The 27,036-nt window shown below is 41.5% G+C and overlaps 1 protein-coding gene across 2 annotated transcripts; it reads left to right on the plus strand.

Moving 5' to 3' along the window:
- Positions 1-1,761: 1,761 nt before the first annotated feature.
- On the plus strand, positions 1,762-23,310 carry HPRT1 (hypoxanthine phosphoribosyltransferase 1). Of its 2 annotated transcripts, none has more exons than XM_074914796.1 (9): positions 1,762-1,891; positions 3,978-4,084; positions 5,580-5,763; positions 11,170-11,235; positions 12,250-12,267; positions 14,537-14,619; positions 16,986-17,032; positions 19,212-19,288; positions 19,915-23,310. In XM_074914796.1, the coding sequence occupies exons 1-9, from the start codon at positions 1,865-1,867 to the stop codon at positions 19,960-19,962; spliced, it is 657 nt and encodes a 218-aa protein (XP_074770897.1). In that variant the 5' UTR covers positions 1,762-1,864; the 3' UTR covers positions 19,963-23,310. The 2 variants fall into 2 exon arrangements, with proteins under 2 accessions (XP_074770897.1, XP_074770898.1); XM_074914797.1 differs by lacking the exon at positions 1,762-1,891 and adding an exon at positions 2,562-2,986.
- The last annotated feature ends 3,726 nt before the right edge of the window (positions 23,311-27,036 follow it).

The following is a 27,036-nucleotide window of genomic DNA, read 5'->3' on the forward strand; positions in this document are numbered from 1 at the left end:
TTCCTCCCACTCCAGAATTAACCCGCCCCAACTGTAGCTGAACACCTAGCTGCAACAATACCGCATTCGTTAGGGATGGTGCCTATCTGCTTAGTTAAAATTTGCTTAAATTGGTTGTTTCATACAAAGGAACGCTTCAATTGATTTCATTGTGTTTTCTGAGCCGAATGCTAGATGTATATCAGGAGTTGATTGCTACAGCTCTTTATGAATAAAGTTATTTTTAAGAATCATTATCCTTTTCTTGACACCAAGTATTTATGTAGCATAAAATAAAACTTGGTCTCCACCCCTTTGAGAAAGAAATAGAAAGTCTTCAGCTGATACATAACTGTTAAATCTAAGAAACCCTGAATTCCCATTTGCACTCTTGTAGTGTCCTTAACTCCAGACCTACAGGAAAAGTTGACACTAGGTTGGGGTTTTTTTCCATTTGAGACCACTGGAGCTATCCAGGCATTTCCATACTTTCTTATTGTTTTACCTCAAGATCAAATTTTTCCTTCAGACCATTAAAGATACGGACAGCATCTGGAAGCACAGCTCAGCCTTATCTTACACCAAATGGAAACTGCATCTCCTATCCATCCTGGGGATCCCTTTTCATTTGTGCTTTGGAAAGTGGCACCCGTCACTTTCTTTGCCTATTGAAAAGGCACAATTATTACCAGCTAAGGGCTATTTTCAAATCAGTTCCCTGCTCTGTGAGATATGGAGTAGCATCTGCGAAGGGTTCCCTGCACCATGCCAGATCGATGCTCAGCAGCTAGCTGCGACCACGCTAATGCTGCAAAGGAAAGAGAGGAGAAAAATCTCACCATATATTCAGTTACACACTCAGGGATCCGACCCCTGCAAGCAACCAACTGGAGCCCTGAAGCATGAGATTTGGTTATCACAATATTCCCGATACAAAGCTGTCAGCATCGTTAGTGTGTTGAGGCCAAGCCAGGCGACCCTGCCCTGCCTGAGGCCCTGTGGGCTGGCAGTGCCCCAACACCCCAGTACCCACACGTGCCCATCTGATGGGTATTTGGGGGGTGTTTTCCCCATGCCTTCAGCTGCCTGTGCCGGGAGCTGGATTTCCTACACCTGGGGAGAATGGGGCTCCATCAAATCCCATGATTGGCAGGAAGACCCTAAGTGATGCAGCAGCCCCTTTTCTTTCCTCCTTCGAGGTGCATAAAGCCGCAGTGGGGGTCGGGCCTCCCTGGGGATGGAGAGGAGCGTTCCCGCCGTGCATGGGGGAACCGCCTGTGGAGCCCCTCCGAGGGTGTGAACACCCCTGGGAAGCGCATCCCCTGCCCTTGGTTTGGGGGGGCAGCCATGACGCACCCTGTTTTCCCTGGGAAGAGGAGTGATCCTCCCAAGGAGCCCTGAGGGGACGGGGGACATCCCCACCGCTCTGAAACCTCAGGGACGGGGATGGGGGACACCATCCCCGGGGGGCACCTGCGCCCCTGCCGGGATGGGGACAGCCCTAACCGGGGCAGAGCACCCGTGGTGGCACGGGGACGGCCCCGGCCAGGAGAGGGGACCCGCGCCGGGCGGGGACCGCCCCGTCCCTCCGGGCAGCGGCGCCGCCGGGGATGAGAGCGGCTCTCCGCGCCTCCGGGCAGGCGGCTGCCGGCGGGGCCGCCCCGTCCCCGTCGCCGTCCCCATCCGCAGCGCCGGGCCGGGGCCGGTGCAGGCCTCTGCCCGCCAGAGCGGGCGGCGGCGCCGCGGCCATGTTGAGGGCGGGGAGCGCGGAGGCGGCGCCGGGGCCGCTGCGGGGCGCGGCGCCTCCCCGCTCCTCGCCGCCCGCCGCCGCCGCCGCTCCTCCTCGCCGCCCGCAGCCGCCGCCGCCGGCGGGCCGCCCCGCTCCATGGCGACCCCCAGCCCCTGCATCGTGGTGAGTGCGGCCCCCGGCGCCGCCGCGGCCTCCCGCCCCCCCGCCGCGGGAAGCCTTCGCCCGCTGCCGCCGCGCCGGGCCGGGGGCTGCCGGGCGCCTGAGGGGGTGTTTCCCGCCTCGCCGCCGCCGGCTGAGGGAAGGGGGGGTATCCCCGAATGCGGTGATCTGTGAGGGAGCGGCGCGGGGGGACGGTGTCCCTCGGCCGCGGGAGCCGCCGCCCCGCGCAGTCACCTTGAGGGGAGCCCCGGCCCTCCCGGTGCCGGGCCCGGGGCTCCCTCCCGGGCCCCCCGGCCCAGGCGCTTTCCCTTCCCCCGAGCGGAGCCGGGGCCGCCGAGCCCCCTCCGGCCGCCGGGCAGCGCGGGGGTGGGTTCCCGGTCACGGGTGGCGTCTCGGGAGGATTTAAACCCGGAGGACGGCGGGGAGAGCCGCAGTTGCCGCCTCAGAAATGAAGGTGAAACAACTTCCCACCAGACCACGAGCCCGGCGCCGCACAACTTCCTATTCCTGTTGCTTTTCGCAGCGTGCTGGGGAGGCACCGGTTTGTGAGTGAGAGCCGGGAGCGCGGTCTAAGTCGCTTAAATGTTTCAGTTAGAACGTGTTTTCTGAGGAGGAGCATTCAGGGGGATATTTTTTTTTTTTTTTTTTTTTTGCATCACTGCCGTATCTCCTAAGGCTCTTATATATTCATTATTTTTTTAAAGCCGGTGCCGGGTGCTCGTGGAATACATGCGGTGACTTAACGGCTTGAGGGCTGTGGCGGCCGCAGGGTTGTGGCTGTAAATCCCTGCAGTCAGTAAAAAACCTGATAAAATCAGTAGGAAGGGCCCATTCCCTGCCAGATGCAGAAGGGAAGGTTTGGTAGACACGCTAGATACAACCACAGGAAAATACCATGTGCTTTGGGAGGGACCTGCCTTGTCGCTGGATTGTTGGGACCCGACGCCCGAGCCGGGCGTGTGGGGGGCACGTACAGGGTCCGTTTTGGATGAGAGGGTGAAACACTCGTGAAATTCCCCCTGTGAAATACTCACTAGGGGTTACACAACAACAACAAAAAAAACCCCGCATGTAAACAGTTGGCTGATCACAAGCCAGGTAAGTGCTTCCTTGGGCACAAAAATAAGATTGTGTCCTGCAAGGGCAGGGGTAGCCAAAATGGATACTTAAAATGCCAGCCTGGTGAACTGTCAGTAATAATCTTCAGTGTTCCCTCGTGAAATTCTTAACTTCATTTTACATGTACTAACGTTTGGCTGCGTAACCAGATAGTGAAGTAATTAAAAAACACGCTGTCATTTTCAGGTTGCAGCAGAGTTGAGGTTCAGGGAAGGCTGTTCTTGATGCTGTTGTGACAATGTGCTCTGAACCTCAGCAGTGTTTGGTATAATTATATATATTTGCTAATCCTTAATTAATACACACTTGCTAATACTACAGGCTGTCTCATACAGGGAATTTGCCCGTGTGGAACAGGTTGCTGAAGTAGGGCTTTCATTTCAGACTCTGAAAGATCTTGAACCTCCACGGTTTGCAGGTGGTGGTCGTCGGAGGCTTGCTTCAGAGCAGCACAGCTTGTCATGCTCATGTATCTGTCTTGTCTTGTCCTGAAAACTGGCTTCTGTGTTTTGTTGTGATTTGCTGTTGTGGAGATTTGGAAGATGTCCATGTCAAAACCTCTGCTTGCTTAATTGTAAATGCAGGTTTTGCATTACACTAGGAAAATCAAAGGCGTTAAAAAGCTCCTCGATTATTTTCGTAATGAAATAAAAAGATTCATTGAGGTGTAGTATCTTCATTTTCCTGCTCTCCGGTGTAGGAGAATGTTGTTAGGACTTAATTTCCTTGCCACATTGTATTGCACAACAGCTCATGTGGTATTTCAAGCAACTTGTGAACTGTAGGTTCTGTTAGATTACACTTTACGCTGTGTTCAGTGTGACTGATGTTTTTATAGAGAGGGAAAGTAACATGATCCTGATGAGCGTTATGGGTTTGATAGTTTACCGAATAAAGCAAAGGACTTGCAGTTTCTCACCACAGACTTTCTATAAGGCTTTGTAGAAATCTCACCTTATTTCCTTTTCAGATTGGCGATGATGAACAAGGTTACGACCTGGACTTGTTCTGCATACCTAAACATTATGCAGATGATTTGGAAAAAGTCTATATTCCTCATGGGCTCATCATGGACAGGTTTGTTTGACTTCAGACAGTACACTGCTCCAGCTGATTCCATGATGCTGGAATAAACAATCTTCCAGTGATAGTTTTGCTGCCTGGTGACTGTCTAAATAAATTACATTTAATTAGAGACTAAGAAGTTCAAGTGCTGATTAACTCTTTCTTGTTTGGCTTCTGAGAGCTGGTACGTTTGCAGTTATGCTGTTGCTTGGAAATTTGTCATAATTCTCAAGCAAAATTTTGTGGTATGTAGCAATCTACGACTTTCCAGTGTTTCTTTGATGTTATACTTTCATAAAGCCTAATTAGAAGATGTTATTTGTTGTGCCAGTTCAGTCTGAAAACAATTACAGTCTCTTGAATTTTCTTTAGGATATTATTAAAAGTAAATTATTAATGATATCATCTTAGAATTTCTCATATTCAGATGATAGATAAGTAACACCCAGCTTTCTCCTACCTTCTGGGAAGGGCATTAGCCTCTGCAAATAACAGTCTGTCACTTCTGTGGTTGCTGAAATCTGTGATGTGCTGTAGAAGTTCCATCTCGTGTGATCAGAAATGGGTGCATAAGCCTACAAGGCATTTTTATTTTATTTTGTGTTTGATAGTTGCTAATTCCTCTTAAGAGAATGAACAACAAATTCAGTGAAGCAGTTGTTGGAGATACACAAGCAATTAAGGGTGATGCTGGGTTGATCTTCCTGGAGTTCATGTGAATAGGAACGCATCTAGATTTTGTGTGGTCTGGTCCTGTTAGATTAAATATAATATACATTCCTATAAATATTTTTTTTTCCTAATATTGTAAAAACTTTGCACTGGAAGTCCACATAGAGGAAAAAATTGGACAAAGTACATGTCATTAAGTAATTGACGTAAAGTTTATAATGGTAGGCTTTCTCTGAGAGACCTGCTGTCAGCTGGCACACAATAAATATATACACCATGCTTTCTAAAATAAATTACAAGATAAATTTAGAAACAATGATTGCAGCAAAACAGCGCAGTGTTCTCTTGCTCCGCTTCATTGGCATTGTATTTTGCAGTTAGGACAAATTTCTGGCATTCTAGCTTGGCAAATAAACCAGCTCCTTACAATTTGAAAATTTTCTTGCTCTTCAGTGAGGGCTACTGCTGTTTTGGTTGTGTTAGCTTACATTGCTCCTTGCATGGAAGCTGAACCTATCTTTGGAAGGAGAAAACACCTTCATGTTGCATATCTGGCAGTGAAACAGCTTCAGGGTGTTAGGATTTGCTTTGGCTGAGTGTGACGTAGGAAAACAAAGGCGTTTGGCAGTGCTAATGTTAGATTAACCTTGAAAAGCAAAACTTTGTTGACCAATAATGTGTAAAAGTGACTGAAGTGGTAGGCAAATATTTCTGAGCAAAATGTGTTTCCAAGTTTGATGCATGTGTTTGTCACTGTTAGCAGTATGAAATGCTGCTGCTATAGTAAGCAAATGAAATGTGTTATGACAGCTAACTCTTTCTTGGTTTTGTATAGGACGGAGAGACTGGCACGAGAAATTATGAAGGGCATGGGAGGACATCACATTGTAGCACTCTGTGTACTCAAGGGTGGCTATAAATTTTTTGCTGATTTATTAGACTACATCAAAGCACTGAACAGAAACAGTGACAAGTCAATCCCCATGACTGTCGACTTCATTAGGTTGAAGAGTTATTGTGTAAGTATCTCTGCTGTACTGTGTAATCTTTATATAAATTTGACTAATTTCATATTATTAAGAGGTGGTTTAGTGTTGTTACTGCCAGAATGTGCTAATATTAAATAATTAAGGGAATTAAGAGTCGCAAGCTAATGTACTCTTTCTCTACCTTATTATGTAATCTATTTTGCTTTAGATTTGCCTTGGTATCTCCACAGCGCAGTGAAAGCCTTATGCAGAGCAGAGACACCCTTTCCATGTCCGTTACTTGTTAAACAGTTTCCTCTCTGCCCAGTGCCCCATCTCTAGAATGATGCAGAGGATTCTCCTGCAACTTTGGTTACAAAAATCTAATTCTGAGAATTTTTATGTGGCTTAGACATACTTCGTTGGACAGGAAGACTTGAAAGCTGCGAAAACGGTTATACAAGAGTTCCCTATCTCATCTTTGGTTTGGTTCAAGCAAACAGTGAGCGAAATTAGTTTTATTTGGCCTTGAGGAAGTATTATAGATTTATGGTTAGTGGCCACTGAATGTGGCACTAACTTTTTGAGACTAGGCATGGTTTTTCTCTTGGGTTTACATTTTTGGAAAATAATATCTTTTCATTCTGAACACTGGGATTTAACTTTATAGCAAAGTTGAACATTCTGTAACATGAGGCAACATGTAAGTTTTATAGAAGGAAGTACAAGGTTATGTTGTGCAGGTCAAAGGAAGAAGCAGAGGTGTGTTAGTACTGTATGCTTCCTGACTTACCGACAGCCTAGTCTTGTGTTTTCAGGATGGTATTTATGATTTGTTCTGTAAGACCATCTGTAGCATGGAAATAATTACTTTTTTTTGTTTCATTTTAAAGTGTCTGAATAAGCTGTCTCGGCAACTTTGCATTCAAGGCAGCAGTATAAACTACGTGTAGGCTATGTGTCACAGTTGTAGACGAGTGCCTATTCCAGTAGAAAAAAATAGAGATTACTAAATTGGCAACTCAACCTCATCCTTCATTTCATTAAACTGTGAAATCAGAGATGGAGTTATTTGCAGACTTAAGTTTGGGCTGTCGAAGAACTTCATAAATTCATGATTGCTGTTGAGCGATCTGTTACGTTTCATGGTGAAGCCCTGAGCCACGTGAGGCTTTGGTCAAGTCCGTTTGCAAGGTGAGCAGCCCTGGCTGCCCGAGGCATACACAGAGCTGGCTGTCCAGGGGTTACCTAGAAACCACCTTCACGTTTGCTGAACAGGAGGCAGTAATTTAGCTGTGCTCTTTAAAAAGAAGGCAAGACTGGGCAGAAGGGTTCATGCCAGCCTTCGGTTGTATCTCACAAGGCACTCTCTGTGCTTATGCGCTGTGTTTAAATCAGTGGGCAAGAGCTGTTTGACACCCGTTCCTTCTGCTCCCCTCAAGAGATTGAGGCTCCTGCCATGGGTCTGCCTAACCACTAAGCAACCACACGCCCATCTAGTCTGCCTGTAAAAGCCACAACAGAAAACTGAATGTCTCTTACAGGATAATATGTTAAAGAATAGGAAATTATGACTCCCACCTTTTTTTGGTGAGGAAATTATGTATCTTCTGCTTTCTTCAAGAATCACTTCCAATAACTTACTTGACTTGTTTAAAAAAACAATATAAAGACTACACCCTTCCACTCTCTTCGTTTTTTGGAAAAAATTATTGGAGAAATGGTTTGAAACACCTGAAAAAAAACCCTCTTTAGTTAAAAAGCAAGGCTGCCTTATTATATGCATGTTTTCTTTGCTCATACTGGTGTGTTAGGCATGCTTTAGTTAATTTCTTTACTACAGCTGCTTTTGTTTATTACTCCCTAGAACTGTAGTGCTTTGATATTAATAGGGGAGTGAGTGGCAAAATAAGTTTATGGAATTTAAAAGCCTGTTTTTGTAGTAAAAATGAGTAAATGAAGAGAAAAGCAGAGAAATTTAGACAGAAAGCTGTCTAAGCAGAATGTTTTCCTCGAGGTGTTGGCTTCAGGGTTTTTATTTTGTCAGCCAATTCCATATAAGAATGTTTTCTTGTCCTACATGAGTGAGGAGCTCCTGTTACCTGATGCCTCCACTACAGTATTTACGAGCGTTTAATTTCTGTGGACTCTCTTACATGGTTATTAATATCCAGATTTATGTCCTTTAGACTGCATAACTTGATAGACTGGATAGGGTTGTCCTAACATGAACATGTATGTAACAGATTGACTAGGTCTCCCATCAGTAATAGTGTCAGAATTCTAAATCTGCTCTGTAATTTTTGTCTGTGCTTTACTAGGTGGAGGGATCTGCATTTAGTGATGTGAAAACTGTCACAACCTGTAATGGACAGTTGAAAGTGGAGCTAGCTCTCTTGTCACTGACTTTGGATGCAATTACTAGATCATGCTGCCTGCCTTTACAGATGAGATAAAAGATGTTAAAAATACCCTGGTCGCATAAACAAAGCAGCTGAACTTGTGCAGTGGTTCTGAAATTCATGTAATTAAGGTTCTATTCTTGTTTCAAACTGATCATTTAATATTTACAAGCATATGGGGGTTTTTTGTGTTGCAATGCGAAATTCATACTGTTCTGCACCTAAAAATAATTCTCCCAAGAATATTGACATGATCAAGCTGTGATTAAACTTTGCTCGTAACTCCAGCTTTCCTTATAGATGAATTTTAATGATCTGGCAAGCTGTTAAGAAATGGTAAGATAGTGTTTGTGAACAGACACAGATCTTGGTATTCTTGACAAACAGTTTATTTTGTTTGTGCTACAAGAAGAATGTCTCTTCACCAGTCTCCTGCATTTAAACTTGGAAATGAGCAAACATTGCTTATGTAGTCATGAAGGGCAGCCAAAAGACAATGGATGTGTTGCACTGTCACTTGGGAAAGTAGGGATTTTCAGTGGAGTACCTGGCAAACTCTGCTTGGGCTGCTCATGGCAGTATATTCTGAAAGATCTCTGCTAACCAAGTCTTACAGCAAATACTGTAAGGAACTTAAAATGCCTTTTTAAAAGGTGATCTTGGAGTCACTTGAGTCAGGAGTTATGATCTTGTAAAGCATTTTTGTTTTCCAGCAGTGACAATGGGGAGGCAGTGAAAACAGATCTAAACAGTAAAACTCTTATGTGTTAAACCACAAAGCATTAAAGTCTTACCAGTACTGAAATCAGAAATAATGCTCCTGAAGATAATTAAAACATTGCTTAATTATTAAACAAAGTTCTTTCCAATGGAAATCTGGTTACAGCCAGTGTTGGAAATTCTTTAACTGTTTTTATCCTTTAATTGCTCAGGAACTCAGTAGCTGCATAGGAATGCAGGTTTATATGCCAATGAAGGTTTACATTTTGTGTTAAAGAGTGTAGCAACTTATATGGTTTTGGTGGGAAGGAGCAGGAAAATTTCTGTAGGTTAGATTGTTTTTTCTCTGATGATCATCATACTTTAATATGCTTAATCCAAAGGTTTACAGTAGCCTACAGTTTTGTGGTGTTCTTGTTTGAGTATAGTGTGTTGCTTTGTAGCCAAACAGATCATCAGGAACCTGATCTTACACATATACTGAGGAATCCAAGACTGTCATCTATGCACGTAATTTTAATGGAACAAATTCCTGTAATGTATTTCTCCATCGTTGTTTTGTAAGGAATGATGGTTTTTTACATCCTTCCATGGAAGGAGAATGAAATCTCTATTAGTGTAGGAATAGATAAAAGAGAGTCCTGTAACATAAACAAGGAAAAGCTTAAAGAAGCTGTCATTTGAGATAATTTTAAGATAGGGTGAACACAGGAAATTTCCTTTAGCTTTATGAATACAGTGCTTAACTGGATCAAATTTTGTGGTTGATCTAGCCAGTATCTCAGGCATTCAGCCATGTGTATATCTGCTGGGTCAAGCGACAATCATTTTGGACATTATGTTTTTGGACTTTTTTGACACAGTGACTTTGATGCTGTTTGGTTTAGTGGTTTGAACTATTAAGGAAGCACTTAAACAGTTGAGTATCAAAAATGAGTGTTCCTTATAGTAATGAAACATGGAACTTCAGTGTAATTTCAGAGTGGTGTAACTCAAACTAATGTTTTCTTTAAAACACATGGGGAAAAACTGAAAAGATACTTTTTCTAATAATTTATTTGTTTGTTTGTTTGTTCATAGGTATCTTAAAGGAAAGTACCTGTTAGTCTTATCATCTGCTTTTACATGCCTAGAGCTGTCAGCAGTTCTTTATCCTAGATGGTTGACACCACTATCCAGAGGATTTTAATATGTTCTCTCTTTACTGTCATCCCAGTGTTACTTATTGTGTACTTGGTGTGTGCCTCTCTAATTTGTTTCCCATTTTCTGTGATAACATTTTTAGCTTTTGCCTACAATTCATATAGCACAAATATCTGTATGTGGTTGTCTCTCCGTTCCCTTGCGGTCCCCTCTTTATTGCATCAGTCATGCCTGGGTTTTGGGAAGGAACTGCTGCTTTGCTGCGTGATGGGTAATTGTGCACCACGCTTGGGCTTCAAAGTGCAGCAGCAAAATAGTGTAATTTTTCTCAAAGGAAGATATGCAGAAAGGAGTTACTAGAATAAAGTTTGATAAGCAAGATTAACCTTCGACTGAAATGATTAAATTGTAGAATAATATCATCTGTAAGTAGTACAATAATAAGCATATCACATCTAATATGAACTGTGAGCCACTGTCAAGGTTTAAAGTCAGATGAGTGACTTTAAATAAACGGCACAGATCTGTGAAGCACTCCTAGCAGCTGTTTTTAACTTCCGTATATAACAGTTCATTTTTGTTTGTATCAAAGTTTAGTTTTACCGAAACAAAATGTTGTGTTGTACTTATAGTGTACCTATGTTGGTGTTCAATTACTACAAGAAGTAATTTGATTTGTTAACAATATTTATTGTAAACTAGGCAAACGATCTTTTCTGGCTATTTTTGTAGCTCATATTTCTAAATATTAATCTGCTTTTTTGCTAGCTATTCCTGTTATTGTTATGATTGCTTATTTTTATTAAAAGAGTAAGGTTTGATAAAGCGTTAAAGTTTAAGATGTAAATTACCAGCTATATAGCACCATGCAGCTTGGAAACTGAAGTGCTTTTTGTCTTATTTCTATATCTGTAGGGAATGCATAGCAAATCACATCTTTTTAGATACATATGTATATATAATGGTCACAGATGAGACATGGTGTCTGCATTTATGCAGCTCTCTTGTCAAACAATCTTTAATCTGAAATGCCATCTTTGATCACTTGTAATTTCTTAGTTAATAGACACTGGTGGTGGTGTGTTTCTGAAAGCATTAACGTTCACTGTTTATGTACTTTGCAGTTTTGATATTTACTGGAAGAAAAAATTATTTTAATTCTCTTGATGCTAATGCTTCCCCTCTTTCTTAGAATGATCAGTCAACTGGAGATATAAAAGTCATTGGTGGAGATGACCTCTCAACCTTGACTGGAAAGGTATGGCTCATTGTATGTTTAAAAACAAACAAACCAACCCACTAAAGAATCCACATACCTGCATGGGTTTAAGGCTGCTCTTTTAGTGTGTGAAGATTATAGAGTTTTAAAAAATTAAAACAGAAGAGTTTCGCTTAAATATTTGCCACTGTATACTAGGAGAGTGGATAAGCCCCACCCAAGCTGTCAGTTTAGTCTGAACTTAACCAAAAAAACCCCTATTCACCGTCTTCAGTATCAGCAGAGTTGTAGGAGATACGTTTTTCTCCAGTGCCTGAGAAGAATAATCTTGTGTGGGTTGTTGTCTGCAAACTGCCTTTAAAAGAGAATGCCATTATTTATTTGCTGTATTGGTGTTTGACTGAAGTAGTGATGGGAATTGATGCTGTCAGGATGTGTCATGTGCAGCCCGGGTTAGGAACGGAGGTTCCCGTTACAGGCAGTGCCGAGAGAGGGAAGTGGGAGAATGTAAATTGGGAATTTGCTTTTCTCCAGTGACTCTACAGATAACACTGAGACAGATGTCTGGGGTTAAGCATCATTGCCTCCTGCTCCGTCAGAACACATTGCTTCCCCCTTCTCCTTACACATTTTTGATCTTTAAAGCACATATGTCACAGTTCAGTATAAATGATGTAGGTATGACAGGATCGTACGTGTCTATAGCATGACACTCTTTGCTTTAGAAGAATATGAATTGTGTAGACTCTGTTTTGATCTCTTCCACATATATCTAGAATTCTCAAAGTCTGAATTATTTAAAGACCACTTTGTACTCAGCATGAGACTTTGAGGAGAATCTCATTCCCAGTTAATTGTTATTAAAGCATTAGAAATGTTAACTACATAGAATTCGCTGTTACGTGTATAAACGTACATAAATGGCGGTACAAATACTTAACTGCAATGAAAATGAATGAATTGTAGAGATTAATATATATAAGAAATGGCATATTCTCTAGATATTAATGGATTTTTCTTTTTTTTTTCCTTTTGTCTTTTTGTTTCCACCAGAATGTTTTGATCGTAGAAGTAAGTATTACATTTCACTTTGAAGTTCTAATGTGTGACTGGTAAAAGAGTTTTGATAGAAGCTGTTCTTAAGCCAGAAAACCTACAGTTTCTGGTTGCAAGGCTTCCCGCTTCTGATTCCAGGCCTGAATTTTGCAAGTGAGCTCTGAATTTGAAATTGCCTGTGTTTTGAATTCTCAAATTGCATTCAGCTGACAAATTTAACAAGGAAAATATCCATGTAAAATTGTTTGCATTTACTTCGAGTTTTCTGGGATTCTGTCAATTCTAACATGTTGTCTTTTTGGTTTTTTTAATTTAAAAAAAGTCTGAACAAAGTGTTATTAAGCATGTTATTGTTCTGGGCTTATAACAGCAAGCTAGAAAATGAAACTGCAGGGGTAGAAATAGGTTCCTGTTAGGAATATCCTAAAGTATATGAAAAACAGTCCAATGTCCCTGTGTATAGTTTGTTTAGAGAACAGTGACATAGAGAATGCTAATTCTTAATTAGCATTTTGCAATTGCTAAATTTCCATTCCTCTGTCCTGTCATGGTTCTTCGGATGATACCAGGTACAGTACACCTCAGTTTGATTTCCTAGTCAGTTCAGATTTTTGATTTCCTAGTTGCTTTCAGACCTCTTTCTTGATGGACAGTGTTGCTTATGTTCAGTAAGTATCACTTTGACAAAGGATATTCGTGGGTAAGATTGCCAGTTTCAGGAGAGGGAAGCAGCAGCAGTAGGCAGGAAAAATGGACGTGCAAGCTACTAATGTCTTAAGGCTCCAAATAATGGAAATGGCTTTGTAAGCAAAGCAACAACTATGGCAACTGATTCAGCAGCCAAAGGGAAAGATGTTTCCTCTGTCATAAAATGTGCGTTTTATGTATGGGGTTTTTTTAATTTAATTTGAGAGATTATATTATTCCACAGGAAGCACATTCAGTTCCCAAACTCCTACCAAAATAATATGTATACAGCAGTCATCTGTGTGACCAGTGGTGTCCTTTGAAGTATATTTTGCTTCAGATAGTCAGATGCATTTAATTATGTATCTGCTCCATTTCAGATGAATGTATGTCTTTAAAGCCCCAGACAGCTAACTAGGTTAGTTTCTCATTTGTTCAGTGAATCATCTATCCAGTGACTCGTCTTATACACTGTCAAATATGAACCCTTTTACCGATCACCATTTTAAATGTCAAACAATAAAAATGCACATTTATTATTTATTGTAGGTTTAATATCTTGTGCACCAGAGCACTAGGCTTTTCTATACATCATCCCTTTAATGTGGGAAAAAAAAAAAATTAATTTCCAACAAAGAGATAATCAGACAATACAAAATCAGTAATAGGGTCTGTCTTTAGAGTACAGAAGTAGCTACTTGTGTTTATTGGCCAACTTTTATTTATGTATCTGTATATCTTTAACTTTTCTTGAGTTCATAATCATGACTAAAAGCATGAAGTGTTAAAGACAGTATAGCTGACGGGGTGCTCTCTTGAGTTTTTTGTTTGATTTTTATTTTAATTGGGAGTCATGGGAAAATAAGCTGAAACCAGGACATTGCTGCTTCTGTGTTATCTACCTCCTTCACTTCAAATAGATTTGATTTCAGGCCAGGGTAAGGACTGTTCCTCTAAAGACTGTGTGATTATTTCAGGCCAAATGTGGAATCTACTTGTGATACTCAGTTGTAAGCCATATATTCTTTTTTCTGCTTATATGTGCAGTGGATGGGACTAAAATGATGTGTCAAAATTCGTTTTAGCGTGTTTGAATATTGACTTCAGAACTGCACCCAGATACTTGCACTGCAATTTCCTTGGCTATTTCTTGGATCTGTAATGTAAATTACACTCCTTTTTCTTTAATTGCAGTAATGAGTTGTTCTGCCTATTTTCCCTTCTTGCTTTTCTTTCTGTTGTATACATCTGTCTCTGTAACTGAGCTCAACAGCAAGACTAATGTTACTCTTATCATATTCAAATTAAACCTTGTTTGTCAAATAGCTGCAAGAAGCACAAGCCATAAAATCTCCAAAAGGAGCCAGGAGGGTCATAGTTCAGTAGCTGCTTTCAAAGTCATAGTTACCCACAACAATTAAGAACTGTTGTTAATGTGTGTGATCACTTTGTGTAATCACATGGTGTTACATGTCAACTATATTTGGTTATGAACAGTATTTTGGCATATTTTTGTGCTAATGCGGATGAGCAATTCCTGTGGTAGAAATGCTACTCTAACATGTTTAATTTTCTTACTTGAGATCTTTATTTTTAGGATATAATTGATACTGGTAAAACAATGAAAACATTGCTGTCTCTACTTAAGCAGTACAATCCAAAGATGGTGAAAGTAGCCAGGTAAATTTTTTATGATGGTTATTTGTGCTGTATTTCAACTTAAGAAGGACACACAGTGTAAAAAACCAAACCAAAAAAACAAAAAAACCCAAACAAAAACCCACAAGTATAGAATACATTTTGATGGAAGAGAAATGGGAGGGAGCATTTCTGCTGGAGTCACATATGATGTGATCTGTTGGAGTTTAGTATTTGTTTAAACTCCAAAACCACTTTTGCTTGTTATGAGAACATGGGTTCGTTAAGGCTGTCAGAAACACTGTGTTCTTTCCAGCCTTACTGCTGGAAGAATTTCACTGCTGCAGAAGGGGATAGCTTGTACATGTCTTGCCTTATCATGTTATGGTAAAGTTTGTGGGGTTTCACCACTGAAGTCCAAGATAAGTTGAGAAGTATATGGAAGATTTTAAGTCTTCTGGGCTTAAAAAAATACCCTCTCAAGTTGGTGGAAGTGTTTTCTACACAAATTCAGTTCATAAATGTAGACTTTTACTAGGGATGGGGATAAAAAAAAGTCAGTAGTTGTCACTTGCGTACATGTAGTATCTATCCAAACACGTTTGTTTCTGCTTGCGCTATCTGCCACTTCAGTATACTGCAGTGGTGTACTTCTGCAGCAGAGACCTTTTTTTTAGTTTGCCTTCTTTAATTGTAGAATTAAATTAGTTTGCCCACTAACAATATTGTTTGTGTAGTGTGCATAGTGCAGCTGAGCTTTAGAGGTCATTCTGTGAGAGTCACCCAGCCATATGCTCTTTCAGGCTTTTCTACTTAGTTACATCTTTAATCAATTAGTTTCAAAACATTTTATAATTAATTCACAAAGAACAAGAAATTTTGAGGATAATATTATATTATTAACTGATATCAACATTCTTCCTGCTTATTTTCAAATAGCGTCTTTTATGCTGCTATGCTGCAGTTGTGTATTTTACAATAAAAGTATAATGATTGCTGGGGATTAGAGATAAAGCAGAGCTGTGTGTAATATCTAATCAGTTGTGTTGCCATAACAATGTCAAAGCAGTTGTTAGACGTACAAGAACAGCTCTTCTTGCTGATAATCTGGAGGTGATTTGCTAAGGTGAGGTGGTTTAGGATTTCTCCCTGGCCAGATTAAGTGTGCCAAATTTTAAATATTTGTCATTGAATAGTGCCCTAACACTGCAGCATCCATCATGAATATCACATAGTATGAGCAAAGTCCAGTTTCTTATTGTTTAAACCCATTGCACTAATTTGGGTCTGCTAAAGACCTGAGCAGGTAAACATGATCGTTCTCAACAGTCTTAAGTGTAATGTTCTTAGTTACTTCAATTGCCTGTTTCTTCTCTCTTTTTTTTAAATTTTTTTTAATTTTTAAAAAATTTTCTTTCTGACAGTTAAGCAGTTGTAGCAGGGAGATGTGAATTAATGCTAATAAAATTTTGGGGTTTCTTTGATCAAATTCTATAGCAGTTCTCAACAATTAAATCTCACAACTAGAAGTTTCAGAAACTGTCTAAAATTGAAACTGTCTGACAAAAGAAGCCCCACCTTTGGGGTGGTCCAGGAGGGAAGGAGGTCTGTGCTTAAATGCACAGAGTTATGCTGACCTCTGTCTTTACATTCAGCCATCAACCACCTTTTCTTTTCCTCCCAAAGCCTCTGTATCTCAAAGACAGACAAATGTCAGCCCTGTGGCTTGTCTTCTAAGAGGTAGAAGTGCCCAAATGAATAATGAGAGAATCAAATTAAACTAGCAGGACATTTCTCTCTACAACAGTACCCTCACCTCTGTATCTCCATGCTCTTTTACACCTCTGACTATTAATTCTGGAAAAGTGGGGCTGGTTTGTATCACCTGATCAGAACCAATTACATTTTCTTTACAGGGGTAATGAGTACTGCCAGTGAAAAACAGTTGAGGAGACGTTGCACAAGTGCAGTTGAGGTTGCATTTAAGCAGCTGAACTTTTGCTTCATAATACTAATGCTTTTGAAAAGAGCTCGGGTGGTCTGGCCAGATCCCAAGTTGTCGCCTCTTTACCTATAAGCTAAATTGCACTTGAAGTTCCTAACACGCGTAAAACCCCATTAACTTTTCACAATAAAACCCCATCCCATATCAGTATTTCCTAACCTCTTTCTTGCAGACCCGTTAGTTGCCCTTTAGGCTTTGAACCAGTCATGATTCTAGAAAGTTTTGATTTTGTCGTTATGATAAGCTGCACCTGCAAATAAAGTAATAATTTAAATCACGAGTAATTAGGATTTCATTTATGCACACTTAGGCCAAATTCAGCTTGTCTGTCATCAGAATAGTCTCATATATTTGTACGCAATGCTTTTCCATGTTTCAGTTTTACGCTTGTTTTATTTGACAGTTTGTTGGTAAAAAGAACTCCTCGAAGTGTGGGATATCGGCCAGACTGTAAGTGACTTTTTGACAACCATTATTAATTTTTAAAAGTATGTCAGTGTATTGTGTATCCCTTGGCCAGAGTCCAAGGATGTTCCAGATAAGTTTTCACTGAAGAGTCTTGATAGATTTTGCTCTTAAATATTTGGAAAGTATTTTGACAGAGTTAATCTGGATTTGATCTGATCCTTTTTTCTTTTAACTTCTTGTAACATTTTACTACATGAAAAGGAATCTTTGATGTTTTGGTGCAGGTTAGAGCCTCTTCATGTGCAAATTCTCCCAGTAGTCAAATGCTCTGGTCAGCAGAATCTGCTGGATTCACCTTTGACGCTTTTGGGGTTGATTTGTGTGCCTAAACCTGGCCACCTCGTGCTGTTTGGATGTCCCCAGGAACGTAGGAGGACCACATGGGTAGCAGTTCAGATAAAAGTTTAGAGTGATAAAATGCCTAAATTGGCCCCAAACCAGTTATGTCTAGGCATCTGAATTACTCCCTTCCTGCCTTCTCCTCTCTGTCCCGAAACCGTAAAGAAGGGAATAGCATCCACACCCAACAGTGGTACCAGAGTGACAACTCCTCCTGCCTTGGGAGGGGCTATGTGTTCTAACCCTGTTCTGGACACTAAATTCCTGTTAAACTGGACTCCATGGAAGTGGAGTAAATTTAGCAGCAGAATCACATCTTCTTCCTCCTCTTTTCCAAGGTTGTACAATATTCTGGAACTGAAGTTTTTCAATGCCTTAAAGCTTAATTGAGGTGTGCCCCTCAGTCAGGATGCCCCTCATTCCTGAGATCTTATTATAGGCTTAGCTGGGTTAATGGTCTGCCTTTCGAGCATCTTGCAGCAGATGACTTCTTTTGCCATCTGTCCACAGAGAAAACCTGTTCAGTGCAGGACACGTGAGCCCTGAAAGAAGAGACAACAAGGCACTAATGGCTGGGCCTCCATTTTATCCCTGTGTTGTGAGGCCAGGTAGATGCTAAACATTGCCTTAATTTTTCAAAAAGTGCACAAAGCCTTTTCTTTGAATTGTACAATTTTTGTCTCTTATTTTCCTTACAGACCCTCACTGTAGCCAGGGAAAGAAAGACCATGCAGCCTTCCTGTGCTCAGGGGTCTTGCATGAGGGGAGAAAGCCATTTGGAAATCTTATATTTTAAATCCTTTAATATTTTTTGGTCATTTTATAGAGTGTGTGGACAGGTTGGACCGATACTGCCTGCCCACCCACGAACTGTCCTGCTACAGCTGTGGAATAGCTGATGTCCTCTTTTTAGGCAGCTTCTCTGGGAGGAAAAAACCACAACCAAACACACCAAAAAAATCCCAAACCAACTGTTTCTGAAACCTGCAAGTGATTCCATAAAGAACAAAGTGCTCTTTGCTCTTCACTATTCTCTACACCATGGAATCAGCATCTAAGACGTGCTTCAGCAGTCATAGTATATTCTTATATATCAGGTCATTACCTGCCAGTTGCAAGAGTGGAGTCCATGTAGGCAGTTACTCAAAGGTGAAGGATTGGTTTTCCTGCAATAACTGTGGTTCTGATATTCACATTATTCTGTGCTTACTCTCCCAGCTCTTCACAGAAAGTCCTGTTGGACTTGCAGATCCATAGTTTTGCAAGAGCTGATGACTGAACCAGCCTTCTCGTTACACCTTTGGGTACCTTCCTGCAGCCCTGCCCGAGGCACGGGCCCAGCTCCCAGCGGTGCTGCCTTTTGAGTGATACTGTGAGGGTGACTTGTGCTGTGCTCACTAGTTCCACTGCTTCTGCGCTGGCATGTCGAGCATCTAGGAAGTTCTGGGGAGTGTTGGCTCTTTTTGTATGTATTTAAAAAGTTGCAGGAAATTTTCAAGGAATTTTACGTTCTGATAATACCCTGTTTGTAGATTTAAGTGCTTCCATTCATTTCTTGCAGACTGCATGCTAGCACCATGCTGCTGCGTGGGAACCAATAAATGCATCTATTTAATTTTGCTTCAGTTGATAAATTAAATCCACAAAGTAAGTTAAAATTTTAAAATAGCTCAAATATTAATCTGAGGGTATTTGAGTGGAAGAAATAAAATCAGTTAGGATGCTTACATATCTATAAAATTCCAGATTGCCTCTATAAAAAGGTCCAGTGAACTCTAGGAAGTTATTTTCTAACATACTGGTGACTTACGGTCTTTTTCAGTTGTTGGATTTGAAGTGCCAGACAAATTTGTTGTGGGATACGCCCTAGATTACAATGAATACTTTAGAGATTTGAACGTAAGTAATTTTTCCTGTATGTTTTTGACCATTTAAAACCAGGGAGGAGGAAGGAAGGGAAGTCTCCTCACATCACTCTCCCTCCTCTGTAATCGTGCCTCGTGCAAATCTGTTCTGTTGGTGGTGCAACGATGAGAGCAAACACTAGAGCAGTAGGACAATGTTTTGGAGCTCTTTATGAAACGTAAAATTTATTTTGCTGCATGCAGAATGGAGGCTACACATCTCCTGTCAACTGTGAAATAATGCGAAGTTTGTGTGAAGCTTCTTACCAGATATCTGCAACCAATAAGTGCATTTGCTTAGTTATTGTAAGAGTTAGAGAAGAGACCTTGGGAGTTAAGAGGGGTTCACTTTTTATTCTAAGTCTTTAATTCTTCATCTGGGTCTCACCACACATTGGGTGGGACAATTAGCAGGGGGAGAAAGAAGGCAATGTTGAGATTTTTAGACAAAAAAAGGCTTAAGTTTTTCTGCGTAAACAGTATCACAGCATTCTTTTGTACTGAAATGTCTATAGCATGCTTGTATTTTTTTTTCAGAAGCACGTTGTTGACTGTGGATGTAAAACATAGGTCTCCAACATTACTTTTCTAACAGGAGCTTTTTATTTTATTTTGTTTCAGCATATCTGTGTGATCAGCGAGACGGGGAAGCAGAAGTACAAAGCGTGAAAGCATAGTTCAAGTGCTATGACAACAGAGCTTTGAAATGTTTTGTTTACCAAGTCCTATCTTTCACAGGCTTCACCTCTGGTACACCAGCTAAAATTGTAGAATGCCCCAGCCCCATTGTCATATGCTTACTATAATTTATTGCATGTACATTATAAGAGCTCATTTTGTTCATTTATATTTGAGAGATGTAAACAACCAGTGCAGTTCTGCACTCCTTATTTTGATTTGCACTATGACTCTACCGACTATTGCTGCCCCTGGTTGGGTTGTGCTGTTTGTGAGCTCCAGAGTCTAACTCTTGCAGTGGTAAATTGCTTAAACCTCATCAACCCAGAACTGAAATAGTTCAAGTACTGTAAATGTAAAACATTTTATGATAGGGAAGTCTATTAGTAATATTTTTAAAATCTGTAATTTAAGTTTTATATTTTAATGCACAGATATGCTTGTGATTAATGGATAGTTGCACCTTTGGGTGTTATAAAGCATGAGGAGCAGCCAGTTACAGTATCTGTAATCTCCAAGGAGCTCATTCAACTCATTCAAATCTCCTGGAGTTGCCTTATTGCTGTAAAGGAAGTCCAGGTGAAAAATGTCTGTCTTTTTTTTTTTTTTTTTTTTTAAAAGGAGATGGAATGACAAAACAGAATGTTTAAAATCTAGTTTTAGTTGAGCTGCCTGTTTCTGTTATTTTTTTTTTTTCTTTAAAAATATCCATCAGTCAGTGGAATTGCCTTTTAAATTTAAACAATTCTAATATATTTGTGGAAAAAATATTGTAATGTTTACTTTATAAGATCTACAAAACAAAGTACTTTAAATAAAGGCTGTCTCTTTAAAATAAGCCCCATACATCTATGCCACTCATTCTGTATATTAAAGTGCTCTTGAAATTTTCTTCTCGGCAATATTTTTCATAAATTTTTCTGGCAGTGAAGGCAGACTCTACATTTGTTATCTTTGTAGAGCTTTTGGTTAATGTTATCCTATTGATGAAAGAGATTATAAAGTGCTGAGGAAAAATATTGAAACACTTGCATATTTTATAAACAAACTAGATTTTGGAGAAAATGGTTTAAGCACTGTCCTCTGTTCTGTTTTGGCAAAAATGAAGAGTGGAGATTATATGTTCATTAAACATATATATGTGGGGAAAAAAACCAACCCACAACCATTTTGTAAGTAATCATTTGGGTTTGTTTCATTAACACCTCTGTTCCTGTCGGGTTTAATTCTAAAGGTGGCAGCCCATCTCACACCTCCTCCTTGGGCCGTGCTTTTCAGTCCCTTAGCTGACATGGTTCTTGTACTTCTGTGCATGGATTTTTCCACTGTATGCTCAGATTTAACGCTGCTCGGTACATAATGAAAGTTTTTGCCAGCCTGTTTTGAAAGATTTTTCTGTGGTTTTGAAGTTTGAGTCACATTTCTGTACTTTTCCACGTGCTGTGCATTGTTGTCCATCCATGGTGTGTTCAGTTACAACTGTAATAGTTAGCAGCAGACCTAAAATATGAATAATTCACCAGTGTAATTTAGATCAAATGACCACACCGTGTAGGAAATCTCTTTGTAAATCAAAATCCTCGTTAACAAATATTGGAACACTGGTCATGATTATCCTATACTTTTGCAATGTTATAGTTAATGTTCCAAAGAGCTTTTTTTCTAAATGCACTACAAAGACTGATTGTATTTCTTGATGTCCTAAATACTGTTTGTGTATTTGCCTTTTCAAGAACCTGTACTATCCCCAGGACAACCTGTTGCAAAAATACATGATGTGTTTCCAAGAAGAAGAAACACAAAAGTAACATATATATAATATATATATATATATATATAAAATATAAACATACTTGAGAGTTATTATATCCGCTCAAGTTTTTGTTCGTTCTGGTTGAACTTAAGATCTAATCTTAAAAAGTAGTGTGTTCTTCAACCTTGTTAATAATTCCTACTTCACAATGTGTTTGTTTTATAATAAATTCATGGCACCTAGAGATTACATGAGAGAGGTGGCTTAAAAGTACCTATTTACACATGAAAACAAGGAGAATTTATGATGTTCAGTATCTTTTAGGACTAAACCCTTAAATTAGTCTATCCTGAAATGTTTTCCTATCTTGGTTAAGATGGTTATTCAAATGTTGTGATTTGGGAAAGGGAGGAGAGGTTCAGTTAGTCGTAACAAGGGGGTTTATCCTCCAAACCGGGGCTGGAGCAGGGAAGTGACTGGTCAGCTGGGGGTAGGGGTTGGAACCCCGTGGGCCCGTGCACGTGGTGTAGTCACAGAAGAGGTTTGGGAAGATGCTCTTGAGCTACACTGGCCCCAGGAGTGATGCTGCAGGAGCCCAGGTCTGCCTTCTAACAAACCTCGTCTCTGCCTGATGGAAAAGGTTGATATTTAAAAAAAAAAGTCTTACTGAATGTTCCCACATTTCAAATGCGGGGGAACAGGCCCTTCCTTCACATGGATGCGTGTCAGATGGAGTTTATCACCCCAGAGGGATTCATTGTTCAAAAGCTCTTTCTATGAAAATTGTTCAGAGAAAAAGTTACCCCCTCTCTTGCCCTTGCTAGAACAGTTCTAACATACTGCAGACTTTTACAGCACCTGTGCGTGCGCTACAGGAAGATAAATTCTCACTTGGAAAAATTTGAAAATGCAATTGTTACTTTTTATTCGGTAGTTTTGGTTAAAAGACGGGTTTTAGTCACACCTTTGCAAGTTAAATGCCAACTTTATGCAACCCAGACATAGGTTGTTAAAGCATTATGAAAGCACAGAGAAAAATCTTGTATTTGAACATTTATGTGGCATTTGAAATTCATTATAGTTCCACATTTTATGAATCACAAATGTATGCTGGAAAAATAATGTTGAATATTTATAGGCTTTACTATACTGTCTCACCCTGTGACATCTGGCATTTCTGTACATTTTGATGATTCTCGCCTGCTGCAGACCACGGATGCTCCCTGACTTGGTACCGCAAACGTGTAGCTCTGGTTTGGAATGTTTATTCTTCTTGCTTAAAATGCACACTGATCAGAATCTAAAGTGTTTTAGACAGAGCTGGGAGATGTGGTGAAAATTCATTACGTGAACTGAGCTGGCAGTTCACTTGGGGGGGTGGATCCTGGTTTTGAAAATTGAGGCAAACGAGGATCTTCAAGTTGCCTTGTAATTATATATCCTGACTGATTAAATGGTGGTGGTGTTTCTTTGTCTATTATGCTCGGAAAATCCTGTCAAGCATGCACTGATCCAGCAGTGAGGATCTGACACTACTTACAGGGAGCTGGTTGCTCACGATTTATTAAAGGACTGTTTCTGCTGTCTCTGACTGCCTTTAATTCCCATTCAGGTCCCACCTTGCAAGATCAGATCTCAGCTGTATGCCAGTACCTTGATAAGCAAATGAGACATCACAGTGGTCTTTTTTTTTTTTTTTTTTCTTTTTTTTCTTTTTGTAATGTTTAAGAACTTTAAGCTTACTTCACAGCAGATGTAGTCTGATGACTATTCTGATGGGGAAAGTGGTTCCTAGGTCTGTAAATATGCCAATTCCCCGTAAGGTCATGGTCATTGCAGACACTGAGGTGAAGATGTTAGGGCTAGAAAAGCACAAAGATTCAGGATGCTGTAAGAACGGGCAGTGAGGCGTTTCATCCCTAGGGGAGCTGAGAACGGGCTGGCGCTAGCAACTGGCAGGTGATCAAAGGCAGGTGCAAAGTGTGTGCTGGGGATATGTTTGACTGGCTGCAAAGATACTCCTGTGCACAGGCTGTCCCAGGGTAAAACACCCACTGGCAAGCTGAAACGTTGCAGAAGGTGGAAACCCTCACAGAACCGGGTAGGAGCAGCAGGCCTGGGACGGTGAGTAAATCCAGCTGCAGGTAGATTAACCTGTTCCAGTAAGAGGCTGGTATTTATCTAACAAGTCATCATTGGTGGCATCTTTCTTTTTTCCCCCGCTATAACCAGAAAGGGAACCAACCATCTTGTCTCTTCTACACTACCTATAGCAAACCGCTGTGCGTGTAAGCTACAACTTTGGGCATTAAGTGTGGGGTTTTTTTTCTTTTCCCAGACAGTCTGTGCCCTCCTGCAGGTAGTGATTCCCCCATGCCTGCCCTTCACAAATGTCAGGGAAATGCCCCGAATGATGGAGACGGTATAAATAAGGAACCAGCTATTAAATAAAGAACTGTTTCCAACTCCAGTTCCTGCCCTGTTAGGTACGCTTCTTACAGCTGGGTGCCTTGTCCAAACTGATCTCAGGAAATCTCACAGCACCAGAGTGAATGCTGCAGGATTGCTTTTGGAAGAGACTTGGACAAAACTAACTTCTCCCACAACATCTTGCTACGCACAGCAGTGAAGTAACACTATTTCACCTGTTCCAACGCTGCCACTGAAGGCACCGTGTCTCCCCATCAATTTTGCACGGCAGCGTGTGCCAATGCCCCGTACGTTGTGTGGCGGCCGCGGATGCTGGCGTGGGGCTGGGTTTTCTCCTCAAGCCCCTGTGCCCGCCGGGAAGGCCACCCTCTGCCGCGATGCAGCCTGTGAAGCAGCTGGGGCAGGGTTTGTCATAAGCACTAGGTGTTGGCTTAGCTGACCTTCAGTGCAGAGGGGGATAAAATCCTTTTCCCTGGAAACAGACTTTCTGGGTATTAATGAAATGTGCTGCCTTTCCTGAGCTTTCCGCTGGGTAACCTGTGGGGCCTGGGAAGTGCCAGATCTGCGATGCCCATGTTGGTGCCAATGCTTCACCTGCCTGTTCTCCATCTGAGGAGCTGGGACATGATAAAGCCAGTCCTAAGGCAGGGAGGAGGGGGGTACTGGAGGGGGGTGAAGTGTGTGTGGGGGTGCATGTGCATGCTTTTAAATATGTGTCACAGTGCCTTTATCAGATCTTTTCTCCTCAGTTTCCTTTCTTGCCAATTTTTTCTCTTCTGGTCACAAAATGCAAAGTACCCAAGAGCAATCAGAGAATACAAAATACAGGGTAGAAATATTCTTTGCAGTGTAAACTCCTTACGCATGCAGTTCAAAAAACATCTTTGTGCTTTCTAGTAAAGAATAACTGCACACCATCCACCCCCTGTCTAGCGGCATCTTCCATACCACCTAGTCCCCTCCCTGCCACCAGACCTTGCCTAGCAGTCACACACACTCACTTTCTTTTCAGTCTGAGGGGGAAGCTATTTTCTCTCACAGAGCATATGGCATGAGAACTTTGGACAGTTTATAAACTAATATCTGCTCTACTTGAATCGTATTTTGAGTAATCTTCAATATTCTGTTACTTGACCGCACACAAGAATGGGTTTATGTGAGAAATTGCTGAGAGCAATGTCTTACACTTTGCTTCAGAAATGAAAAGACTTGAACCTGCATTTTTCTTCCCTTTGGTGAATTTGTTGCAAAGACCCACTGAGTCATCAGGGCGCCAGCACCATCGTTTGCTCTTGCTTTAGCAAACTCTTACTGGTAAAGCGGGTGGCCTGGCTTCTGCTTTGCCAGGTGGCTGCTACCTGCCATGTTTTATCTATCTAACCCAAGGATATAATTTTGTCTTTCATGCAGCCTTGCACTGGGGTCACTCGTGGCTTCCCACCGAAGCCAGCTGTGTTACTAGGTACATAGTTAAGAGTCATGTCACTTAGCCAGAACTACAGAATTCTGTGGTTCTCTAATTATCCTCGCTAAGAGTGAGACGTAAAGTGTTCCTTCCACTCTGTAGTGCAAAGAGCAAGACCTGAACTTATTAACATCCAGCACTTGGAGCTGCTGTGGTGCAAGGCACTGCACAAACACCTACAAGAGCCAGTCCTGGCTCGGAGCACGCTGGATGTGAACTGAGGTGGGTGGGCAAGAAGTGCAAGGAAAGCAAGATAACGCTGGATACCACAATGAGCTGCTAACCTTTGCCAAAAATTCCTTCTGCATCAAAGGAGGTGAGCAGGAAAACGCTGGAGGTAGATAAGGTGGCTTTTTGGGTTGCCTTTTTAGTGTTTACAGGAATCTGCAACACCTCATTTGGCTCCCACACCACGGCCTCTCTAATGGAGGTACCTGGTACTGTGAGCAGAGTAACATAACCTCAGCATTACTGGGTGGGAGGGTTTCAGTCTGGGTGAAATTAAAAAAAAAACAAACCAGATTGGTGTAGAAGTGTGCAATTAATAAGCTTGTCTAGTGTCTATTTACTAAACCCAGCAGCCTCTCAGTGGTGTAACGATGTGCTGCATCTATTTACCTACCACGGGGAACTGCCGCCTTCCAGCTTGTTTATAAAATCACACCAAAAACTACTGAGGGAGCTCAAAGGCTTTTCCGCCACAGTGGTCACATACGTTGTCGATGCAGCAGATTTCACATTTAACCAGAAAAATTACATCTTGCTTTATCCTATACAAAGAGAAGAGCTTGCCCAAGCTGCTCTGTGCGTGTGGCTGCCCCTTCGCAGGGCTGCACGCTGCTTTCCAGCGCTGCCGGCAACGCAGTGCCGCGCTGCCATAAGGGTCCTTGAGTGGCTGAAGTCAGACCAGGGATGCTCTGCAAGGGCGTTTGTTGCTTCTTTTGAAAACAATTTGTGCTCAAAAGCAGTAGCGAAAGCACTCACTTGAAACCAACCTGAAAACACGTCGAAGGCAAACTTTTAAGGGAAAAAAAAAAAAAAAAAAAAAAAGACGGGAGCTTCCCCAGCTTCTCAGAGAGAAAAGCACAGCTGGCTGTCTACCCCCTGGGCTGTCTGTATGAATAACCGGCAATATCTTGAAATATTTGGAGCAGAGCAGACGGGCTCCCAAGGTACTGGGAGCAGCAGAAAGGAGCTCTCGGGCCCCGCCCGGCACCCCGGTACTCTGCTGCGGCAGATGCAAAGCCCCACGCCGCGTCCTCAGCCCTCGCTCCCGACACCGCTGCGCCCCAGCTCCAGCACATCCATCACCCCGAGCCACGGCTTGGTGCTGCTCGCCCACAGCACAGCCACCTCCACGGGCATTCTTCTATCCCCCCCCGGCATCGCTTTTCTTATTGGCTTGATTTAGCCTCAA

Source organism: Athene noctua, chromosome 11 (genome assembly GCF_965140245.1).
Source record: "Athene noctua chromosome 11, bAthNoc1.hap1.1, whole genome shotgun sequence".
In the NCBI taxonomy this organism is placed as follows: domain Eukaryota; kingdom Metazoa; phylum Chordata; class Aves; order Strigiformes; family Strigidae; genus Athene; species Athene noctua.